Below are 23,797 nucleotides of genomic sequence, written 5' to 3'. Positions count from 1 at the left end.
GCCCGAAGGAGTTATTGATCTTACGTCATTCTCAACACTCGTTCAAATTTCATGCAAGAGAGAGCTATGAACTGTCATGTTAGCCAGTATCAACTTGTTGCAAATTAAGCTCTTTGATCATACCTAGCTCATTTAACTTCGCTAAAGTGATGGACCTAGGAGTGGCTAATACCATTGAAGGCTTGATCCCTTCTACGAGTGAATGCACCAAATATAAGATAGGACCCTTCCTTCTTTTCGTTCTGTATTTCTATTATGGGAACCTATCACAGTCAAAAGCTCGTTGTTTCATATGATTACACGTATTTACGTGCATATTTCAATCACCTATTTAGTTCCCATGAGTTAACTTTGCTTGAGACATGGGATTATGGTTGAGTTGTATGAGGCGTCATAGATATATGAGTGTTTTATGTGAAATTATGCCTTCTTTTGTCTTTTCTTTTGCTTTTTCATAGCAAGTATTTTTTAGTACCGGAAGGCTTGGAAATTCCCCCCTCCTCCATCTGCAAGACGTGAAACAAATGCGCATGGACAAAATTATCGATACAACTAGAAAACATTCCAAGCTGGCTTAGGATCTAAAACATTTACCTTTGCATCTGAAGTCACATCAAAAGTCGGGATCGAGAGCTTTGAGATGACTGGAAGGAGGTAAATTCCCGGTTGGATTGCCCCAAATGAACCCTGCATGTTAAACGTCGTGCCAAAGTGGGATATTGGTTGGATGCTTGCGAGCTCAGGGAGGACAAAAAGATGAAAAGTGGGTGCAAAAATCCCAAAGATGAAACAAATCTATAGATCAAATGCCCTCGATTAATTAAAATTCTTTGGACGTAGCTCCACTTAAGGAGGAATATTGCAAAATGAAATCCAAATTTAGCGGCGACAACGAATATATGCTTCGCGTGAGAGACGTAAACCATGGAGCCCATAGCAATGTGCCAAGTTTCTGGAAAATAATTGAATCTCCTTTAGCAAATTCCTAGCATGAACCAACAATTCACACATCGTCACGTAATTACGAGATCTGCATGATATCACCATATCCATCTTTCTTCCGAGATGGCATCGGAGCTGTAAAATGGATCGAGGCCTCACTACCCCATGAACTCTTCATGAGTTGGCCCCACTTCTTAAATCGTTTCACATCATAGTCCATGTCATCTAATGTATGCAGCACCAGGCAATGCATGTGAGTTATCATAGTGAACTAATGGACCACTTTGGATTGACGCAAATGAGTTTCTTTAAAAATTTGTTCTTGGTAATGGTTGGGCATGTTCCACTAGATGATTGCGAGCACAAATGAGTTGTGGTCTATGCTCTATTATTAGTTTCAGTTTGGATCTTGCCAAATCCTAAATATAGATCACCGTCATGGATATTTTCTTGTACTATCATTCTTTTTTATGATGATAACAATGTAAAAAAAAAATAATTAAATTGCAAACATGGTGTCTTCATGGGATCAAGTTGTTCATCATGTATCAAAAGATTTTTTTTGAAAAAAATTATTTGTCAATTGCTAGTTCAACAAGTTGGTACTGAACTCTCAATGGAAACGATCTTGAATTCAACTGAGTAGTTATAACTAACCACTATAATGCTCGAAAAAAGATATTACGTAATGTTGCCACCAAAATCTAGTTTGAGAGAATTGGATGAGTTGGCTTGGATAGTGTCTGGTCGGATGAACTGCCATATTCGGAGTTGAAAAGTTGACCTGCAAACAAAAAAGTGAATACCAAAGGCTCTCAGATTTGATCCAATGCCTAGGTCAAGGCAAGCTTTTGGAGAACAATAAAGATTTGAAAAAGTTATGAGTTGAATAAACAAAGAGTAACATCGTGTAAATATAAACGTCCTTAGCGTATCTAGAGATCTCCTGGATCTGAAAAGGTGGATGTGCATCTAAATTGCTCGGCAAGCCATAATTGTTCGCACATTAAGCACGTGGCGGGAGTTAACTGCATAGGATATGCTTCATGAGCCAAATGGTAACCGTCTGATTATGCGATAACTGCTTAACATGTGAGGCGAACTATAACTGTTCTATCGCATGCTTCATAAAAACATAGAACTATTATCATCATTTTAATTAGTCTTAACCATCTTAAATGTACTTTAAATTGCAGGTACCTAAATGCCGTGGTTGGATGCTCAAGTTGGCCGACACCTCGGTTGACCGCTCTGTTTGATAGCAGTGACCAGCCGACGAATCTAGCTTGACCACGTCACATAGGAGAGCTGATAATTCAACAACTCTGGTCTTAGTGTATTTTCAATCAAAACATCTACTGAATGTTAGATGTAACAAATGGAAACCCCCAGATGGCAGAGTGCAGCTTTAAAACCTTTGCATGGCACTTCAGCATATATTACCCCTGCCGGACGAGTCATAAAATTGTACAAAACCCTACTTGACATGGTCTGCACCATTCCAGTATAAAACAATTGACAGACGATCGAAATGGGATTTGGAGGATGCGTCACGAAGGTGGAGAAAAAAAAAGAGAATGATAGGGCACAATTCGAAAGCACATGGGCAGACATGACACACGAGACAGCATAAATCATGTGGCATGTGCGAACCTGCCGACTCGTTTAGTTGACCACAATTTTTTTTTGTCACTAAAATATTTTATATATAATATTTAAAAAATAATTTTTATATATTTAATTGATAATAAAAAAACATATTTTAGAATAACTTATATTTGCTTGATCATATTATTTTTTTTAAAAAAATATGTAAAATATATGTTAAACTTGATTGTGTTCAATTGGTAGAATAAAAATGTGGTGCATAATAATATAGTTTTAAAGAACTTTTTTTGATTATTTTGATGTATTGATTTAACTAGGAGGAAATAACATTTACAGCCTCTACTCGTATCTTAGGTCATCTGAGAACTAGATTCGCTTTAATTCAAGAGCTTGCTGAGCTCATATAAAAAAAAAAAAATGTATGGATTGATATACAGAAGTTACGAGCAGAACTCGAACCTGCATGTTGGAATAAAAATCTAAAACTTTTTTTTCTTATTTTTTATTTATCGTAATTTTGATCATTCGGTTCAGCACCTAAGCAGGTACCTACATTTGGGGCACAAATTGGCATAGAGTAAATAAACATAGATTCCTAATCGTAAATTTTATGTACAATCAAATCAACAATAATTTCAGAATGCAGTAAGTTGGCTTGAATGACCCGTAAGCCCGAGAAAGACAGCTAGTCAAGCTCCAACGGATACTGCAGGGGCAGGATGCGGATCTTTACCACCCCTACTTATTTTGCTTAAGCCTTTGCATGATTGGGTGATGGGAGGTATTGTCTCATCTACTTATCAGAAAACGCCTTACCTCATTTTATCTAAAAACTTAAGTAAATTTTTGAAAAAATAATTATTGCAATTTTCATTCAGCGCAAAATTGACCATTTTTTCTAATAAAATCTGAAAATCTGGTTTCTATGAAAAATTTATTTTTTCGTTTTCTTAAACTTTAATTAAATATAAAATATATTTTTTATTTTTTTATTGACCATACCCTTTCCTCACATTCCGTCGCGAGAGAGACCAGTCCTCGAGGATCTGGACGATTTCATGGGGACTGTCGTCATGTGGGGTGTCTTCACGGGGCTCGTCGTCCCACACGAACTCACACATCGCCGGCTGCTCGATGCTTCCTTGACTCCCTCGAGTCATCAGGCCATTGGTCTAAGCCTCACATGGGTTGGTGGGGGTTTGGTGGCCCCACATCCCCTTGATGTCGAAGACGCTAACTGGGTGTGTCGGTTCGGCCGGGCCCACGATAGACCGGACCGGATGCTTCACATGCGAGCTGAAGGTGACAATTCATGGTTTGCACTTGCGCCATCTAAACTAGTCTAGTTCAGCAACATGGTAAGCCTGTAATATTATACTTCATACATTTTCTTCTTGCCCCTTTTTTTAAAAAATACCATGAGTCATGTAACTAAAGACCGTTGGTATGGGATGAGGTATCGAGCTCACAAAACTATAGACCTAGATTGCACCCAATTCAACTCGAGACAGATCATAATGCACACACGGTGATGCAGCCAAAGATTGGGCCACTCCACTAATCATAATTAGTCTAATATGCGATTTGTGTTGTTTTAGGATTTCTTGTACACACTGGTACAGTCTTAGATAAACGGGAAGCGGTGCTGTTTATAAGCAAGTCTTTTTCAGGAATTCTCTGTATTTTTTGCAGCAAATATCAAAAGCCAAAAGCACATTTTTCAGCACCTCAAGTCAAGACAATTAGAAATCTCCCAGAAGCTGTACGTCTTGTTCTCTCTCAAAACACCAACTTTTTTTTGTTTTCATTATTTAGGATATTGGGTCTGGGCTCAACATAGCCGGAAATAATCCAGCAGTTTGGATCTCATGGAAGCAGAGAGGTTTTTGGCGAGGAGAGATGTAGCCTAACATCTCAGCGTTCCGGGACTCTAAGCAAGCTAGAGGCTTCTTGAGTCTTCAGGGAGACTTCGACTCGCTCAAGCTCTTCTCACGACTTGGTATTTTTTATTTATTTTGTGCAATGATAACGCCCAGTTATCGATCTGAATAGGCACATAGGCTTCAGCTTGGCTATATTCAAGAGGCACCGACGTCGTGGATGGGTGCCACTTCTTGCTTCGAAATATCTGGACCATGATTAGTGGTGGTGTGGCGTTCTAGAACAAGCATGTTTATAGAAAAACTAATTGAGCCGCGGATTAGGTGGTCTCGTATGTAGCCGATCACTTCAGAAAAATTCTGAGTTGGAGAGAGGGAGTTGCTTAGAGCGCTCCATAATTTGCTGTTTTTTGATTTTTTTGAATGTATTTGTACTAGAACTGTATGAATAATCCGTTTAGCGAAAAAAAAAAATACATAAGCCAACCTAAGCCTCCGTATTACATCTTTACTTTTAATAACACTCATTGGGTGGCCTTAAACCTCCTATTTCAATAAAAGGAGATTCATACATTCCATATATCCAATGAAGTTTAGGTACCATCCATGTAGCATCATCATCATGATGTCGCCTGCAATATATGGCACTCATTTTGAGTTGAGAGAACTCCAATATTATAGCCCAATAAATTTTAGTTAGTTTTCTAAATTTTAATTAGAAAGACCTCCTAGCCTTTCATGTCTAGCAACTAAAAAAACAAAAGTTAATATTGGCATCCTACATATAGAACTATTTTTGGCATTCATATGATAATATTATTTAAATAAGCCTTTTCTTTCTTCCCCATAGAAACATGATTTTTTTAGAAATCTTTAGGATCCATAATGAAGCAAGAGAAACCAAAAAAATCTTGATGATCTTGTATCATTTTTACCCACAGCATTAGTGCATAAAAAAATTTCCATATTCATATTGAAGAAAATTTTGTGATTACTAGATTAGCCTATGCTTCCCAACCAGGGCTTCAAGAAATCATAAAACATGATTTTAAAGGTCCGTGTCTAGTAATATGAGGATTGTTGGAGAATGATGCGCTTGTTATTCTCTATTGACATCTCGCATTTCTACAGAGAGACCAATAATGCTAGTGACTAGATGGCATCTTGTGTAACGAACCATATAGAATGATTTCTCCTGCTGATTTTTTTTGTTCAGTTTTTAAATATTTTATTTTTCAACTCACACGAATGTGTCTACTTATATTTAGTCTAATTTAATGCATCCATTTTACCAAAAACAAAGTTTGTGTTTAGTATGGTTTGTTAAAAACTTAGAATGCAACGAGGAAAGAAAAGAAACAAAAATAGAATTCCAGATATTGAGTAGACTCATATAACTTGTAGATCCAAAACTTGGAAAATGTCTCCCATGCGATAATTTAAACTAGAGATAACCCATCCTTGCTCGTGAAAAAGAAAGGGTGGCGGGATTTAATAGGCCGGGCCAGTTCATGGGCTACTGGACCGTCGGTTCAGATTGTCGTTGGTGGACTTCGATCCCTTTCGTTTGCTTTCTAGGGCACTGATGGCGGCCCGCGTTGAGCTCGACCCGAAACCATTATGCGAACGAGCGTCCGGATGTCCCAGTGTTCTTGAATTAAGGAGAAAGCTCCATAGATCGACGGGGACTCGGCGGACGCGAGGAGACGAAGGGGGGATTGGGAGACAGAGACGAATGATTCTTTCTCGGAAGCAGGTTCAGCAGTATGCTTGTGATTTATTAGTCAAATTAGACAAAGGAAAAAGAGTGATGGTGCGAAGGAAAGAGGAAGGGAGGCTTCCGGAAATCTTGAGACCAGAAGGACAAGTACATGAGAACGGGCCAAAGGATGTCCTCCTTTGTTGGACCGTCACGTTCTTTTCGATTTTTGGGGGAACAACGTTGGCCTTTAGGGTTGATCTCATCATCCCTTCCTTGATGGCGTTATATCTGCGGATTGAAGAATCCCTGCTGCGTCGGTGCCACAGGAGGGGGCATTGTTTCATCCTCTGCAGAGGTTCGAATTCTTCTCGATCTTACTGAATATATGAAGTCTGTTAATGTGCTTAATTTCTTGCTGCAAATATGTGTAACTATGTGCTATATCACTATAATTTCGACTGGCTTCTGCTTTGCTAATAACTTTTATATAAGAAGGATTCCTTTTGCATGGTTTGAATTAGTGACAGTTCGAAGTCAAGACTATAAAAGGAGTCATTTTTTATAAATGAAGGAGTCTTTTTAATGCTGAAATCTAGCTAGTATCTTTACAATTAGAACCGAAATTTAGGGGCCTTAAGGGCCTGAGAGCCATTTCGAAGAAAGGTCTTATAACCATCCTTGTGGCTTTGGAGACATTAATTCGGGAGGCCTGATGAAATTTAGATTAAGTATTACACATTTGTTCTTGAAGGCGGACTTTGCTGCAACGATGAGGTTGACCTAGGTGTCATGAGTTCGAAACATGGAAATAGCACATGATTGTAAGGCTGTGTATATCTGACCCTTCCTAAATCCTGTAGCAGCGGGAGCTTTGTGCATTGGACCATCCTTTTATTGCATATTTATTATTGTAAGAAAAATGCTACTTTTATTCTAAGGTTTGTACATTTATATTTCCCATGCTTATTAGCTAGTTTTATCATAGGGAAAAGATTCCAGCTTTTAAGATCTAAATATTGCACTGTTAAGGAACTTTCATTAATTTAGGGTTCTTAGTTCATCCTTAAAGAAGGACCTCGATGCATGAAATAGATTATGGGTTCAACTCATTTTTTACATCAAAAAGGACCTTGATTAACATTTTTCCAATTTCGATTCCAGCGTTATCATCCTTGGGATCAACCCATATGCGAATCTTGTGCTTTGCCCAAAAATGGAACATTTCTGAAAGTAGCATTTAGCATGTCATTGTTCTGCTATTGCTATAAGATGATGCCAGAACGTGGCTTTTGATTGCACGGCTGAAATTTTCATTCAGATCAGCATGGACCCTATCTGCTATGGAGAGGATTATCAACCGTATTACCTGAAAGTTTTCCTTTAGGCTTTACTTTTATCGAATTGGGTTCTACTATGATGTGAAAAGCTTAATGTACTGTTGGTTGTGTTCTTTGTTAATAGTGAAACTCTACTTTGATTCTCTAGTTTATTGATGTAAATGTGAAGCTTTTAAAAAAACTAGATCTGGGTCTTGGTTTCCTTGGCAACTTTTTTGTTTATAAGTAGAAATAGTCATATTCCTCGCAATTTTGCATCTCTAAGATAAGCTACAGTTCTTCATATACTATTGGCTTTTGTAGGTGAGATTGAAAACTCATCCAATTTACGTTGCATCATATTCCTTGAAGTTCAAAATTTAGCCACTGAGGTATGATGCCTTTGAAACTAAATGGGCAGTTCTCATCAAAATCTGGGTTTTATTTGAACAATGCTAGATTAGCAGATCAACTGCTACACTTTCCTTCAAAATCAAAAGGAGAAAGTTTAGCAAAACTCTCTGTATCTTTTGCCAAATTACATGATGCATATGAACCTGCAAGCATTAGGTGGAAAATCTGTACTTATGATGATACAGTCAACGGAGTTACTCAAAAATATTTAAGCAACTTTCTCCCCGAGAGTCCATTTGTTAGATCAGGTGGCTCCAGATGTAAATCAGAAGAGGATCTTTCATCTCACGAGCAAGGTCCTGAATTTCCAGCAAATCATCTAGCTATTCTTACTGAAAAGTTAAAGGCTGTGCATCTGCATTTATTAGCGTCTGAACACTGGAATGCCTCTCAACTGAAGTTATGCCACGGGTATAATTTTAATTTGTCTCCATATATTTAACTTCTTAAACTTGTTCAATTTATTATTTTTTTATTACAAATTGCGATTTTAGTTAATGAATGGACGTAACATTCCAGAACCTACTTGGCGAGCGCAAAAAACTTGACCCATTATTTGGCATTACAGTGCCTTGATGTCCAACAAGTTGAAGAAAGCCTTTCTTCCATAGGTCTGCTAAATTTGGAATCTATGAATTCTCACATTCTTGCAAGCATCAATTCAGTCATTCAGCTGTTGGAAGACCTGGTACCTATAAAGTACAGTATAAGAGGTAACACAGGGAACATGGATAGGGTTGATTATGTTGCTGCTGAGCAGATTGAAAACCAGAGAGAGTACACCATAAATACCATGAGCAAAATAGCCTCTTCTCATGCATCAAGACTGTTTGGCCCATCTGATGACGGGAAGCATGCCCATATTATGGTTACCGTTGGAAGAGAAGTTATATCCAATGAAACACTTTTAATGGATATTCTTAAAGCAGGTGCCAACATAATACGAATTAACTGTGCACATGATGACCCAACTGTTTGGAGTGAGATAGTAAGGATGGCAAAGCACAGCTCGCAGATATTAGAAAAACCATGCCGCATTCTCATGGATTTAGCTGGACCAAAGCTCAGGACTGGCTATGTAGTGAAGGATGCAATTGCAATGAGAATAACCCCACAGAAGGATGCAAATAGTGACATGATTTTCCCAGCTCATATCTGGTTATGTTCTGCTGGAAGTAGTCCTCCTTCTCACTTATCACAGGATGCAATTGTTTGCATAGACCAAGAGTTTTTTAATAATCTCAAGGTTGGTGACGTTCTAAGCTTTGTTGATGTTAGAGGAAGAAAGAGGTCTTTTAAGCTTCTTAAGAAGTATCCTGTTGTTGCTGGTTCTGGTTATATGGTGGAGTGCTCAAGGACTGCTTATATTGGATTAGGTACTAAACTCTTTGTCAAGAAGGATAGGAAGCTTTCAGTTGGGCAAGTAGTAAAGTTGCCATCCATCGAGGAATTTATTATGCTCAAGGTAGGAGATTTGCTAACAATTTCTAGAAATTCAAGCTTCTCTATGGATAAACCGGGTGGCACACCATTTGGATCAGCAAGAATAACATGTTCATCCGACCACCTTTTTGACTCTGTCAAACCTGGTGAGCCAGTTGCATTTGATGATGGGAAAATATGGGGCAAAGTTCAGAAAAAAAATATCGATGAGATTATTGTCTTGGTCACTCATGCCAGTCCAGAAGGTTCCAGACTTGGCTCTAGGAAATCCATCAACATACCCAGGAGTGAGATGCAGCTCAAGGGCCTAACTTCAAAAGACCTTGTGGATCTTGACTTTGTGGCTGCTCATGCTGACATGGTTGGTATTTCATTCCTTCGGGATGTCGATGATATAGTGACTGTTCAACATGAACTAGAGAAAAGAAAGCTTCAGAAACTGGGGGTTGTGCTCAAAATAGAAACCAGTGATGCTTTGGAGAAATTGCCTCAGTTACTATTTCAAGCGATGCAATTTTCAAATCCTCTGGGTGTTATGATTGCCAGAGGAGATCTGATGGTGGAGTGTGGATGGGATCAGATGGCCGATATTCAGCAAGAGATAATGTCCGTTTGCAGTGCTGCTCATATCCCAGTGATTTGGGCAACTCAGGTTCTTGAATCACTTGTCAAATTTGGCCTTCCTACTAGAGCTGAGATCACAGATGCGGCCAGTGGAACAAGGTAAATACAGAATGTGAACTGCTTTTCTTCCATATTTGATTTTTTTTTTCAAGTTCATGCTTTGACACAGAGTTTAATAGGATTGAAAAATCAACACTGCTTCTTTCTTTCTCTTGTTCTTTCTCTATTTTTTATGTGTTTTTTTTTTTTCTTGGCTTGGGTGGGGAAGGCCAAGCCTCAAAAGGAGGAACAAAATATTACAACCTGACCAGTGCTTTAGTTTAAAAAGTAGAGATAAGTAGAGTTGACTCTACCCCGATCTATGGTGAATATCTAGGTATAAACTTTATTTGGCATCAGCTTTGTATTAGCAGTCTATACATGCGGCCATTTAATCCAGGAGGATGCATATTTCATGTGCAGGGCAAACTGTGTTATGTTGAACAAAGGGGAACATATTGTACAAGCTGTTGTGGCATTGGATTCTCTCATGAGCAAACATTCCACGAGGAAGAACAAGAAGATGCTACTGAACCCACTCCTTCCTTCTAACTGATCGAGTCAGTAACATGATACTTGTCATTGTATAGTAAAATTTGCATGTAATTTGTAATGGTTTCTGGGATGATGCCTACTGCCACTACTTTTTTCTTTTTCAGCTTGTTTGGGTTATCCTCATGACTATTAGCTGTTGTTCAGAGATATCAAACTAACTCGGAACATTTTGATACAACTTTACAGATACCAACTCAAGGATGGAATAATTTGGGCAAAGAGGTGACAAATTAAAAGCTAGGACAACACTATAAATGAAATATTGAGCCAAACTTTTGCCTGTATATTGCTATTTCTGTGATATTTTATGCAGTTGATGTTGTGGTGGATGCCTCGGTTCAGAATATGGCTGGTTTTTCCTTTTCGTTTAAATAGAAGAATCTGTAGGCAATGGGTGTCATAATGGGGTTACCTTCCTCAAACCATCCCGAATCTTTCAAATCCCGGTGGAGGTGGGATTCAATCCCGATTAAAAACTACCAAAAACTTGTTCCGTTTGATGAGCTGGCACAAAAAAAAAAACACTATATTACCATGGTTTACTTCTTATCATAATTTTTATGTGAATTCAAAAGAATGTTTTATTCTATGTACGTGGCCTAAACAATCGAGACTATCATGTAAGTTCAACGGAAGAAGCTATTAGGAGCCAAACTCCGATCCACGGGAAGCCGTAGCTAGACGCCAGTGACCAAACAACCACATAATTCCCTCGGACGACGGTGTATAAGCTGTCCGCCGCTGACCGGATGTATCCGTCGCGCGTGGTCCAGTCCAAGAGCGGTCATTAGATGGCCGGCCCTTCGGCAATGACGCCCAGCGACGTGGCAACCAAGATGAATCGCTCGCCGTGTCTGACATCCAAGATTCTTGTGGTTCCCATTAGCGCCATGGAGATTCTCCCTCTTGGCATCACCGGTAATTGCTCTCCGACGATCTGATTCTTAGAATTATTAGGGTTTCGAAATCTTTTGTAAAATCCGAAGAAGGGGATGAGTGATCTGTTCTTTCTGAATCTTTTTGCCCTTCCGGTCTTCTTGATGTGATTAAACTTCTGAGTGCTACTGTAGGTTTTTACCTATCACGATTTAGCCTAGACTAGAAGAAAACCTAGGATGGATCTGTCGCGCGTGGTCCAGTCCAAGAGCGGTCATTAGAAAGCTGGTCCTTCGACAATGACGTCTTGCGACGTGGCAACCAAGAATCTCTCGCCGTGTCAGACATCCAGGATTCTTGTGGCTCCTAGAAGCGCCATGGAGATTCTCCTTCTTGCCATCGCCGGTAATTGCTCTCCTCCGATCCGATTCTTAGAATTGTTAGGGTTTCGAAATCTTTTATAAAATCCGACGAAGGAGATGAGTGAGCTGTTCTTTCTGAATCTTTTTGCCCTTCGGTCTTTTTGATGTGATCAAGTTTCCGAGTGCTACTGTAGGTTTTTGTCTGTCACGATTTTGGCTAGAGTAGAAGAAAACCTTGGTTCATTTCTCTGTGTAGAATTTCTGAGCGTGAGAGCCACCGGGGTTTCTCACGATTGGGGGGTCAAAGATTTTCTTTTTTCTTTTTAGCAAAAGATGTCAAGATTTGTTAGGAGCATACATTGAAAAGGATATTTTGGACGAAGTTGTATTAAGGTTTATTAGGTCTACTTTTAATGCGTTCTTGTGAGGAAAAGCGTGAGTACGCTTGATGAAAGGGCATCGAAACAGTAAATAAGTGTCGTTACCTTTTAATCAGTTGAGACTTCTTTGCAATCATAGGATTTCCATTGTTTTTTTGGGCCTTCAAGAGAAGTGTGCAGAATAAAGTAGCAGACATAACCCTAGATTCAAAATTGCAGCTGCACTGCTAAACAATTGAACACTCAGCAATTATATTTGAGAGCTTGTACCCTTAATTATGATTGTACGGATGACTTCATATTGGATCTTCTTTTAATAATTAGATATCTGAAGATAACTAGAAGTGAGAGTTGATCTTAACATGCGACTTATATAGCATGTATCATGCCTCTGACTGGTAAAAACTCACAAAATTTTAGTGCTTCAAACCTTTTAATTACTTATCCAAATGTTCTACAGTTCCAAGGTACTGAGGTATTCATGATTTCCAAAGTGAAGGTCATCATTCACCACATGATGAAATTTCAACTTGCGAAGAACTTTGTATGTGCTTTGATATCAATACTTGAATCACTTGAACTTCCTCTATCAGACCTATAAACAACCTGAGACATTTTGTTATTGCTCAAGGAGACTATAGTTTCAATAAAATTCTATTTTTGATATAGAAACATTTTATGGCGAATTAATTGCTTACGTAATTTGAGAACTCATAGACCAGTTGTAAATCTTGAAGGCCTTTCTTAAGTTGCACCTCTAAGAAAAAATTCAAAAAGTTGATAGAATAAAAATCTTGTACAGCTGCAATTGTCTCTTGTCTCTAAGTGCTTGAAACTTTTGCATGGAGCGCACCAACATCTAACCCCTCATGTATGATGCAGTCTCAAGTTGTAAAATCCGCCGATGCCATGGTCTAGAGTACATGCAACCATTAAAATAATAAATCCATGAATGCTTAAAGCTTTCATCCATCTATTTTCTCATATCATTAATCTTGTTTCCCTCTCTCTATAAGAAATGCATACAAAAGCATGCATGCATTATGCGTCTACTTTTCTATAGATAAATATGTAGATAGCACCAGTGCCTTTTTATTTGATATCCTGATGACTCAACATGCGGTATGAACTGGATTGCATGTGATGTTTCCTGATTATATCATGAAATTCAAATGTGAAGCTTCTTTACTTGCTTAATGTTTATGTATTGCAATCTATTTGCAGATTATTATAGTTAACACAAGTAGACAGCATTAACTGTGTACATTTGAACTGCACAAGTTTGTCATCAGCATTATACCTTTTACTTTATTAAATATAAAATCCTATTTCTGGTGTCATGTGAACCTTATATGGAATTGAGTGTTTGATTAGGAATCTTTTCTTTCTTAAATGTGCTGGCTTCTAGTATAATTGGATCTCTGTACACATCATTTACTTTTTTTTTTTTATATATAATTCTTGTTTCTGTTGTTTCACTTCCATTGTTGATCTTTTCTGGTTCTCTGACATGATACACAAAGGAAGCCTTTAGATGCAGCTACCTGCAGTTTCAGTCCAATCAGTTGTCTGTCATGGATCCCTTCCAAATCATGTAATATTTCTCCTAAATATGTCATGTTTGCAGCAAGAGTTGCTATACTTAAGATGTTTGTTCTACATTGACCAAATATTTATAGATCTTCACCTTTGGTCTATGTTGAATGCCTTTTTAGATTGTATCTTACTGTTTGAAGGATGGGTTTTCACTTCATTGATCTTTGTTGCACTATGTAGCACATACTTCAAATATCAGCAGTTATCATATTCTTTGTGTAGTTAGTTAAGGGAGAGGGTGCACTATGTTGGCTTACTATCTCAATCTTCTTGACATTTATATTCCAGTATCTTAAAAATGTATCTAACAGAAACTGGGATATTGAAGCTACAAAACTTATTCCAAGATCCTTTTGCTCATATCCTTTTTCTAATCTGTGACCTTTTCGGTTTAAACTTTGATACTTTGAGATATGAAACACTTTTTGTGGATATTTCTTGCATAGACTATGGTTGTCCAATGACCCCCCCCCCCCCCCCCCCCCTCCTTTCTCTCTTTTTTCTTCATGTTTCCATGTATAAATTCAAAAATACAAGGAAACTATAGAAAAAATGCAGAAAATTATGTAGTTTATGAAATCAGCATTTGATATATGATATATTGTTAATATTTTAGCTGCTTCATTGCAGTTAGAGGTTTTTTATAATGTTTGATATCGGAAAAAAAAAATAAGGCAGGACTATTTTGATCAGAAGTTGAGTTAAACAAAAATGACATTTTAGGTAGTTTTATTTACACTTCCACCCTGCCCCTCCCCTCTTTTACAAAATTTCTAAGTAGGAACTTTGACTAGAATCAGGTCTCTTGGTTTAAGAAACTTAAGGCATCTCTATTTTGAAAATGATGTGCCCTGAGATTAATGTTTCTAACCTAGGATTCTGGGGTATTTAAGGGTTTTGCTTCATGTCATGTAATGGGAAGTCTCCAGTGGAGATAAATAAAATTTGTGGAAATCTGTTTTTAAGGAAACACTAATGTTACAATTGGTGCAAATCAACATGCTCATAAGAGGAAGAGAAGGCAGACTTTCTGATTATTTTATTCTGTCATTGCTAAGGCTCAAACAAAGGAAAATCAGATTTCGATATTGTATGTTCAGAAATTTTATGAGTACAGACCATAAATTGGTTGTGGAAACATTAATTGGGGTTACCTGGATGAGCCAATATTAGCTCAATTATAGGCAGTGACTGCTGTAATGGTAAATAGTATCCAGAACAACCAATAAAGGACTTTTCACTTGGACTTTTCAATATATATGATTACGTCATGTTAAATAATTTATATTTATTATAATTCATTGCCAAATGGCATTATGTCACTGTCTCACATTGTCAAAATAGCTGCTAGCAACTGTTAGAATTGGATCCTATTTTGCTTTTGCTTTTATTAAAAAACAATAGTAAGCTTATGGCAGACAGCTATAGCCATTATGAAGTTTATAAGGTTTCTAGACTTGTTTTTATATATGTAGAATAATGTCATAAAAATCTTAGGGCCTGTTTGATATCATTTTTTTCTTCTTTTTTTTTTTTTGATAAAAAAGGTAGAGATATAGAATCCAATATAAAAAGTTGTTTGTTTGCCTGTTTCTATTTTTTTAAAATAATTTTTATTATTTATGAAAGAAGTAAAAGTGAAAAATTATTTCTTTCTTCTTCTTTTTTAATGACTGTTTTAGGTGGGCAAAGGACTCATGCATATCGGTTTCGGGTGTGGAGCTGAAGGCCGGCGGACCTTCGTCACGCCTAATGTGTTTTACGGGCCAGTTCCATTGTCCTGGAGGGGGACTCGGCCACAGTCATCAATTGGATCCGGGGGGCCCTAGGGGTAATGGTTGCGTCCACCCCTTGCTTCAAAATATCTGGGCAATGGTGAGGGATGGAGGGGCCTTGTAGGCCAAACATATTTTCTGTGAAGCTAATAGGGCTGCGGACTGGGTGGCTACTTATGTAGCCAGTCACTCCAGTAGTACCTTATGGGCTGGAAATGGAGAGTTGTCCCTGACACTCTGAGGTATTTTATTTTTTGATTTTATTGGGTGCATCTGTACTCGTCAGGTATGATCCACCCGCCTTAGCCAAAAAAAAAAAGAAAAAAAAGGACTCATGCATCCCAACTCCTCCTGACTCCCCTTCGGCTTCCTTCCCAACTCCTTCCGATGTCCCTAGCGACCTCCTGTCCCTCCATCGTACCACCCTCTACTCCTCCAGCACCTCTCTTTGTCACCCCGCGCATCCACATTTCCTGACCTCCTAATTTCTCGTGTTCCACCTGCCCTCCTTGTCCTCAATGACACCGCCTCACCAACACCTCCACCGAGGTCTCCATCGCCCACGCCGTGCACTCCCTCTCGCGCTCCGCCTCTGCCCGGTTTGTGCCTTCTCCAACCGCCCCCGCACAATGGTCGTCGGCTTCACCCAGGCGGAGCACATCCTTAAGTGCCTCTTCCTCTAGTTCGTGCCTCTATTGATTTTCTAAATTGATCCCCTTCCTTTCTTCTCTTTATAAATCCAGTTATTTCTGACACTGAATTTGTCACGCCTCCGACCCGAGATCGCGAGCCGGGGGTCCGCGGCAACCGCCGGATATCCGTAGAAAACTCTCCCCATGAGCATGCAAGGCATCTCATCACAATATCAAATAAAGCAGCGAAAATATTTTAACTAATATTATGCAAATTTTATTTCTTTAACTAACACAACTTACAATGTCTCACAAGTCTAGCAATAGTCTAAGATAAAACATCAATTTAAATAAATCTTAATTTAAGATAACTTGTGCCTCAATTCTTCTAGTCGCTCTCCCATTTTGTAAAACCCCGATAGATTAGTGCTCGAAATCTGTAAAACAACAAAAATTGTATAATGAGCTAAACAATCTAGTAAGTAATAAATAACTTAACTAGACAATTCATATAATAACATAAAATATAAATACAAATTACGACGAATCAGCATAATGACATAATCAATTTCTTTTCAAACACAAATCCATTGAAATCCATATCTTTCAAATATCCATATACATAATCATAAATCCGCTTCGAAACAAATCATATTCAACTCAACATCCTTTAACTACGACCACACTTATACCCTGTGGCTAGGTTAGAAATAGAACCGCACTTATACCCTGCGGAGTGGGCCTGAATATCGCACTTATACCCTACGGAGGGGGCCAAAATACCACACTTATATCCCGTGGTGGGGCCTGAATTGCCAATGCATAACCTCCAATTGGCAAGGTCCAGAACATAGTCAAGCTGAGAGTTCCAAATTTGATGCATATCAAAATTCTTTTTGTAACGCAACAGATATATCATAATCCGATCTAAATATGCATTTACGATGTAAGAACAGTAAATATAACAATAGTCCGAAAAATATTATTCCAATTCACATATCTATTTTTCATTCAAATTACCATCTCGTAAAATTCATAATTCACATATAAATTCATTAACAATTTATTCGATGCAAAAATAATATTATATAAATGAAGAGTCTAGAAAAGGTAGTTCATTACTTACTTCGAACGCGATCCACAACAAATCCAATTAATCTCACAAATTTCTTGCAGAACCTAATATCCAAAAATCATATTTTTTTAAAAAATTTATTACAATATATATAAAACTTAAAATTTAATATTCTCCTAGGGCCGACCTTGCAGAAGTGTCTAGCACCCCGGGTTCGGGTTCGGATTCGGGTTCATACTCGTAAACCACCCTCCTCCCTTTATTTTATTATTATTATTTTTTTCTTTTTCTTTTTTCTTTTTCTTTTCTGTTCTTCTCTTCTTCTCCAGAAGCTTCCTCTCCTCTCTATTTTTTTTCTTCTTCTCCCCTTCCCCTCTTCTCCCGTGACCATGGAGGGGGAGGCGCGACCCCATGTAGAGGCTCGGGAGGGGGGGTGGCTTGAGGCCGGCGGCCGGCCGGCCGTGCCCGCGGCTCGTGGTGGCCAGCCCTCTCTCCGTCCCGTGGAGAAGAGAGGGCTTGGGAGGGCGGCGACCGACCCTCTCTTCTTCCCATGGAGGAGAGAGAGCTTAAGAGAGGAAGAGCCCGCGGCGGGGACCAGCAGCATCAGCGACGCTCGCGGCCGCACACGGGTAAGTCCCCTCTTTCCTCTCTTCTTCTTTCTTTCTTTCTCTTTTTTTTTTTATCAAATGGTATAACAAAGAGGTGAAGGTTAGGAACCCTTACCTCAGCCCCGATGAAGATCCGGTGGCACTCTTTCTCTCCGGCGGCAAACGGAGGAGAAACTCGTGCCGATGGAGACCCGCCTTTTTAATGGCTCTCTCTTCCTCTCTCTTGGCCGGCAACTCAAGGAAGAGAACCCAAACCAGGAGGAGGGGTCTGGCGGCTCTTCTCGGATGGCCTCACAAGAGGAGGTAGAAATCCTAGAAAAACTTGGAGCTAGGCTGGTCAAGTGGACCGGGTCCTGTTCTAGGGTCTCACAGAATTCCTCCCTAATCTGAATTTGATGGAAATTTTTTTAGAAATTTTTGAGGGTTTTCATTTGTTTATGCAAGTGAACTCTCTAGGGTTTCTTGGGAGATTGATGGGGAAAAAAAAAGAAGCGACGGTTTGTGGGGTACCTGGAGATGGCATTTTTGAGCTGAGGGATTGGGACGGGCGCTTCAATTTTTTGGTACTTTTATCATTTGGTTTTAATTGTATGAAAGAGGGGGGAATGGTGGACTTCCATTAGGGGAGGAGGGGGGTGAGCAAGGGAGGAGGCGAGGTGATACAGAGGGTGAGAGGGATTGGGGTGGGATGAGGAGGGGATGGAGGTGGAACCCTTGTAGCATGGATCCACCTCTCTTCTCTATGGGGTTTTCATGTTCAAAGCATGGATTCCTCCATAATCTGAAATTTCCGTTCATCTTTTATAAATCCAAATGATTTTTTTTTTAATCTTCTCATTTCATTTGATGTGAACTGGGGAACAAGAGTGGAAAGGATCCACCATGAATGGAGAGAAAACAGAACAGTTACATGACTTAACATCTGGATCAGTTCCAGCTGAACTCTATCTCCAACATGCTTTTGGAAGATGTTCTGCCTCTTTTAGCATTTCAAAAAGAATACACACCTCTTGTTGAGGAAATTGTACATTGATGTTGTAAGTTGTTAGTTCTGTTGAAAAAAAAGTGACTACCAAACATGTTTTGGTTGTCAGAAATCTTTAAAAAATGGAAATAGAATTCTTGTTTAAAATTTTTTTAAAAAAGCAAAGTGGTAGTGGTGCCAAACGCAGACCTAGACTACATCGAATCAATTTGCAATCAGTATGACAAGAAAAACAAATTGTCCATGCCATAAGTTATTGGCGATTCTATGACCTAAAACAAAATCAGCATGAGCAAAAAATCTTTATTCTTCCTGTTTTTCAGACATCCACGATATTGATGACCAAGAATTAACCTGATCCGAGGCTTAAAATCATCAGTTGTACAGACTTTGATTAAACTCCAACCACTTGCTTGGCATGACATGTTCTGTGAAAATCACAAGTATATTGAGGCTAAACAACTCATTATGCATGATTATGCAGCTTCATGATGCAAGAGATTATGGCTCTACCATCTAGCATACTTGCATATGAGCACAAACCCTGGAAAGAAGGATTGGTAGGGCTAAATGTACTAAGAAGAGATTTCTGGGAATGTTGTCGGGTATGGTTAAAACCTACAAATTAAAAGAAGTGAAAATTTCACTAAGCTTTAGAGTCACTTTGTGCCAAAGGAATTCTTGTTATTTACATCCAGTGGAACATTTTATGTCAATTTCATTGACTTGTTTGTTGAGAATCCATGCAGAATTACATCTATGGGTAAGCTGCAGTTCTTTACTTGGGTTGTTAATGTCAATATGAGCTACTATTTTCTATAAAAGAACTCAAGATTTAGTGGTTGCCCTTAACGGGCTTGCCGGATTCATTTTTCCTTTCTGACATCAAAGCCTGCTTTCATCACTATATTAGTCTAGTCTTGACTTTACCCTGCACTTTCACTTAAGGGCTCGTTTGGTTCGCGGGAAGCATTTTCCCTCCTAGGAATATGATTCCTGGGAAACAAATTCCTAGGAAGAGAATGCCTAGGAAAGTACTTTTGGCATGTTTGGTTGACCATGGGAAAGTGACAAATTTCCAGAGTGTTTATGTTTGGTTGGCCATCCACTTTCCTGGGAAAGTTATGTATAATTCCTATTATGCCCTTAATAAAAATTAGGTCTTTAATGCCTCTTTAATGCTTCTTTAATGCTGAAGGGCTTTTTTGGAAAAAAATAAAAATGGAATGATTCCCGCCTCATGGGAAAGTAACTTTCCCATGTTTCTCATGGGAAAGACTTTTCCATGAAATGTGGGAATCATATTCCCATGGGAATACAATTTTTCCATCTCTCTCCTTTGAAAACTCCAACCAAATAAGAGGCATCTCATTACTTTCCCGTTGACTACACTTTCCCCCCTTCTTTTCCCGCGAACCAAACGAGCCCTAAAAGGAAGCTGGCCTGTACTTAACTAGCGGAATGTACTTAAGTCTGTTTAACCCCTATTGCGCAAGGCTTCTTTCCGACTACCAGGACTGAATCTCTATCTTTCTGGTCCACTTTCTTTCCCAGCTTATATACCCCAACCCCTTTTTACCTTTGGAAAGACCAAAAATTCAAGAGCCTGTCTTTTGATTCCATTTTGTGGTCTTTAGCCTATCTTGACCCGCATTTTGTCTTGCCCATGGGACCTTTTCCTGAATGTCTCAGCAAGCCATCCCTTGAAACTGAGCCTCTCCTTGACGCCTTTGAGCCCTGATCACTTTTTTGAGAAAACGGCAACCCAGCTTCAAAGTTTTCCTTTCTACTCGTGGAATTAAATTGACTTTGGGAGAGAGCGTTAGACATTAAATAAATTTTTCCAATAGTATTGAACCGATTCATTGATTGATCGCCCCAAGCCCGTGTCAGGTTGGATTAGCCCTCTCTTTTCTAAATTGAGGACTCCTGAATCAAATCCGGTCCCAGAGGCATCTCGAAAGAAAATATCTATTTTCTGAATTTGACATTGAGATTGATGGCTAACGTGCATGATATCTGTAATGTTTTTTTTTTTTTAATTTCATTGTTTCAGGCAATATGTAAGTTCATCTTGCAGAGCTGGCATCTTCTAAACCAAATGGACAATTTTCTCCATCAACATGTAGAGTTCCTTTAAGCAATGCAGTTTCTGGAAAATACCATATCCGACTCCAGGTGATATCAAACGAACATCAAGACAGTATCTTAAATTTTTTGCCAAGCTATCAGGAGATGATGATTCTGAAAGCAACAGCAGGAAAACTTACGAACATACGCTCGATGCTTTTACAGACAAATCAGGAAGCAATCTTAGGTCTGACAATTCATCTTTAGGATCAACTGAATCAAGTTCTCATGTAGAAGAGGGCTCAAACTGTCTGTCCTTTCCTAGACAAGAGCTTTCACAGTATCTGTTTGACCATCAGGTTTACCTTCACAAATTAAGGGTTGTGCATTTGCATGTATTGGCATCAGAGCAATGGAAATTTTGTCTTAAAACATGCTGCAGGTATAGTGTTATTCCTCTTGTCATGTGTCCCCAACCCTTCTGAGCTGTTTGTCTTCTTTCCCCCCTCATGCAATTGGGTTTACATCTTTAGGTGTTATGATTGCTAGAGGAGATCTTGCAGTGGAGTGTGGATGGCATCAGATGGCCAGTATTCAGGAACAGATCTTGTCCATCTGCAGTGCTGCACATGTGCCTGTTATTTGAGCAACCCAGGTTATAGAATCGCTTACAAAATCTGGTGTTCCTACTAGAGCGGAGATCACAGATGTAGCCAGTGGCCTGAGGTACAATTGAGAGCTGATCTTTCATTTTTTCATTGGACTATTTTTTAAGAGGCAAAATTCATCTAAGGTTATCTGCCTTCCAATTTGTCAGAAATCATGAGTTCTTCATTTCACTAGCTAGCCTTATTAAAACTATCAGTAATATCTGTGTGTGAAGAGGTGGTGTTAGGGGTGGAGAGTCCTCCTAGAAGGATTTGAGCCCAAAGCATATCATCTTGAAAATCATGATAAGTAATCTAAATTGATAATCAACATTGTTGATTTTGATCTACAAATTAAGCCAGAAAACTGAAAATCAAATATTTGGAGGTCCCTACCAATATGCCAATTTTTATGCGATATGGTACAATGTTCTGGATTCTCTCCTTACGTTGACTACATGTATTTTAACATCATGAAATGGCTTGTCATGTGTTTTCAGTTGATAAATTTATGTTTAGGTCTTCTTGACAGGATTGTAGCACAACATACACTGCTTTCCCCTCTGCCTGTGTTTGTGCATTTCTAGTTGAGGTAGAATCCTGTTAATAGGATTTCCTATCAACAGTCAATGATGGACATTTCAATTGAAAATACATCACAAGCATGGTGTGTGACATCTAAATGTCTATGCATAAAAAATTTCCTACTAATGCATCAAGAGAAAACAGGCAATCTAGTCGGCATGCTGTATTGTTTGGATTTTAAAATGTGTTGCATGAACATGTGCCCTGACACCCTGGACCCATCTCTCTTGTTTGTGATACACATATATAGCTAGATGACCATCTGCAATCATAGTTCATAAGTAGCACACATGTTAGAATTATTGTTATGCTTATCAAGTGGTGGTCAGGTTTGATTAATTTGAAGCCCCCTATCATCCCGGTGATCTTTGATAGATCCTACTGATTATGCAGGGCTAGTTGCATGATGCTTAACAAGGGGAATCATATCGTAGAGGCCGTTGCAACTTTGAACTCTATTTTGTGCAACTGTACTGCAAAGAATGTGAAGACCTTACTGAAACCACTTTTCCCATCAAGCTGCTAAATCAGTCACTTTGCCATTGCCCTTCTACACCAGATCCCTTGCAATCTGAATCTCCTTGGTTCTATCAAATGCGTCTATGATGGCGGTAGCTATTTTATACTTATGCACTAGTTTTCAGGTTCTGTGCAGAACTGTCTGTCGGGCTTGCATCTAGGTATGGTGTTCTATGCTTCATTATGTAAATCAATGTGATTTGATTGTTGTATATATAAATCATAGAATTGTTACAGGGTTATGTATATAATCATTTCATGTCGGATGGTTTTGTAGCTGTGACAGAGTCGAGAGGTTACCAAATTACGGCAAAAACCAGACTCTGCTTGGTGAGTGGGACCGAACTGTTGTGATGATAGATAAAATCTGAGCTAATGATTGTGAATTGGTGATTGTAGGTAACACTCATGTATGTGGTGGATTGACGTTTTTTGTTGAGATAATCGCCATAAATACTCCTTTTGAGTATGAGGTTGGAATCCTTTCCTTACCTAGCCTTAATAAACAATTTAAAGAAAGAAGTGAATGTCAAAATGATCCTAGGAAAAGCTTATACGAGCTTGCAGTTTGTATTTAATTTCATGGATACTGGTGCCTCAGCCCGTGGGAACTGGAATAATCAGTTTCTTCAGTAGCCTGAGTTTACCAACAATCGAGTTCAATTTCAAAATTCTTTTATTTTCTTCTTCTGTTTGCCAAATGATTTTCCCGGAGTCTTCCTGAATGATCAGATTGTTCATGAACCACTCGATGCATCACAAATTTTTCGACTTGTTCATGAAACTGACGTGGATTAGATGTATGTTATCTGCTTTTGATGGACATGTTGGTGGTGTTAGAAAATCCAGATTCCAGACCGGGACAAGCTGTTGCAGCTTAAATTAACTGTCTCGTTGTCAAGAAAAATGAAATTTAGTCTCGAGGCAGCCAAGGGGTGGACACCATCATCAGCTTCCGTCAGCTCCAAGAGGCATTGACGCATTGTTTGATGTTCCATACACGTAGAGAAAATATAAGTCGTGGTATTGAAGGAATCGAAGTGGAGAGAGAAACTCGGCAGAGCTTAGAAGGTAGTGGAGGAAGCAGGAAGCTTGCATGCTTGTATTCCAATTATTTTCGGGAATAGAGATTCTATCTTGAACATGAAAAATTCTCAGAGTAGC

At 38.8% G+C, this 23,797-nt stretch overlaps 1 protein-coding gene and 2 long non-coding RNA genes across 5 annotated transcripts; all 3 read left to right on the top strand.

Moving 5' to 3' along the window:
* The first annotated feature begins 5,854 nt into the window (after positions 1-5,854).
* LOC103702963 (plastidial pyruvate kinase 4, chloroplastic-like) lies at positions 5,855-10,805 on the top strand. Of its 3 annotated transcripts, none has more exons than XM_039129146.3 (4): positions 5,855-6,487; positions 7,773-8,273; positions 8,382-10,028; positions 10,392-10,805. In XM_039129146.3, the coding sequence occupies exons 2-4, from the start codon at positions 7,843-7,845 to the stop codon at positions 10,522-10,524; spliced, it is 2,211 nt and encodes a 736-aa protein (XP_038985074.3). In that variant the 5' UTR covers positions 5,855-6,487; positions 7,773-7,842; the 3' UTR covers positions 10,525-10,805. The 3 variants fall into 3 exon arrangements, 2 of the variants coding, with proteins under 2 accessions (XP_038985074.3, XP_038985075.3); XR_015987390.2 differs by having other exon boundaries at positions 6,037-6,487; positions 8,382-10,305; positions 10,392-10,701; XM_039129147.3 differs by having other exon boundaries at positions 6,350-6,487; positions 7,294-8,273.
* A 6,905-nt stretch (positions 10,806-17,710) lies between these two features.
* Positions 17,711-21,555, top strand: LOC103702962 (uncharacterized). Its single transcript, XR_015987391.2, has 5 exons — positions 17,711-17,848; positions 20,869-20,990; positions 21,108-21,129; positions 21,242-21,324; positions 21,416-21,555. It is a non-coding gene; the product is annotated as an uncharacterized LOC103702962 (long non-coding RNA).
* A 1,097-nt stretch (positions 21,556-22,652) lies between these two features.
* LOC148703565 (uncharacterized) lies at positions 22,653-23,193 on the top strand. The gene is made up of 3 exons (XR_015987393.2): positions 22,653-22,794; positions 22,911-22,963; positions 23,033-23,193. It is a non-coding gene; the product is annotated as an uncharacterized LOC148703565 (long non-coding RNA).
* Positions 23,194-23,797: the final 604 nt, after the last annotated feature.

Source organism: Phoenix dactylifera, chromosome 5 (assembly GCF_051530095.1).
Source record: "Phoenix dactylifera cultivar Ajwa chromosome 5, Ajwa_hap1_PhDact_Kaust_v1.1, whole genome shotgun sequence".
Taxonomy (NCBI): domain Eukaryota; kingdom Viridiplantae; phylum Streptophyta; class Magnoliopsida; order Arecales; family Arecaceae; genus Phoenix; species Phoenix dactylifera.
Note: the sequence above shows the minus strand (reverse complement) of the source record. Positions and strands in the feature narration are given on the sequence as shown.

Coding starts and splice junctions, on each gene's coding strand:
- LOC103702963 (XM_039129146.3), top strand. CDS start 7,843: ATGATGCCTTTGAAACTAAATGGGCAGTTCTCATCAAAATCTGGGTTT. Junction 8,274..8,381: donor CAACTGAAGTTATGCCACGG/GTATAATTTTAA, acceptor GTAACATTCCAG/AACCTACTTGGCGAGCGCAA. Junction 10,029..10,391: donor GATGCGGCCAGTGGAACAAG/GTAAATACAGAA, acceptor TTTCATGTGCAG/GGCAAACTGTGTTATGTTGA.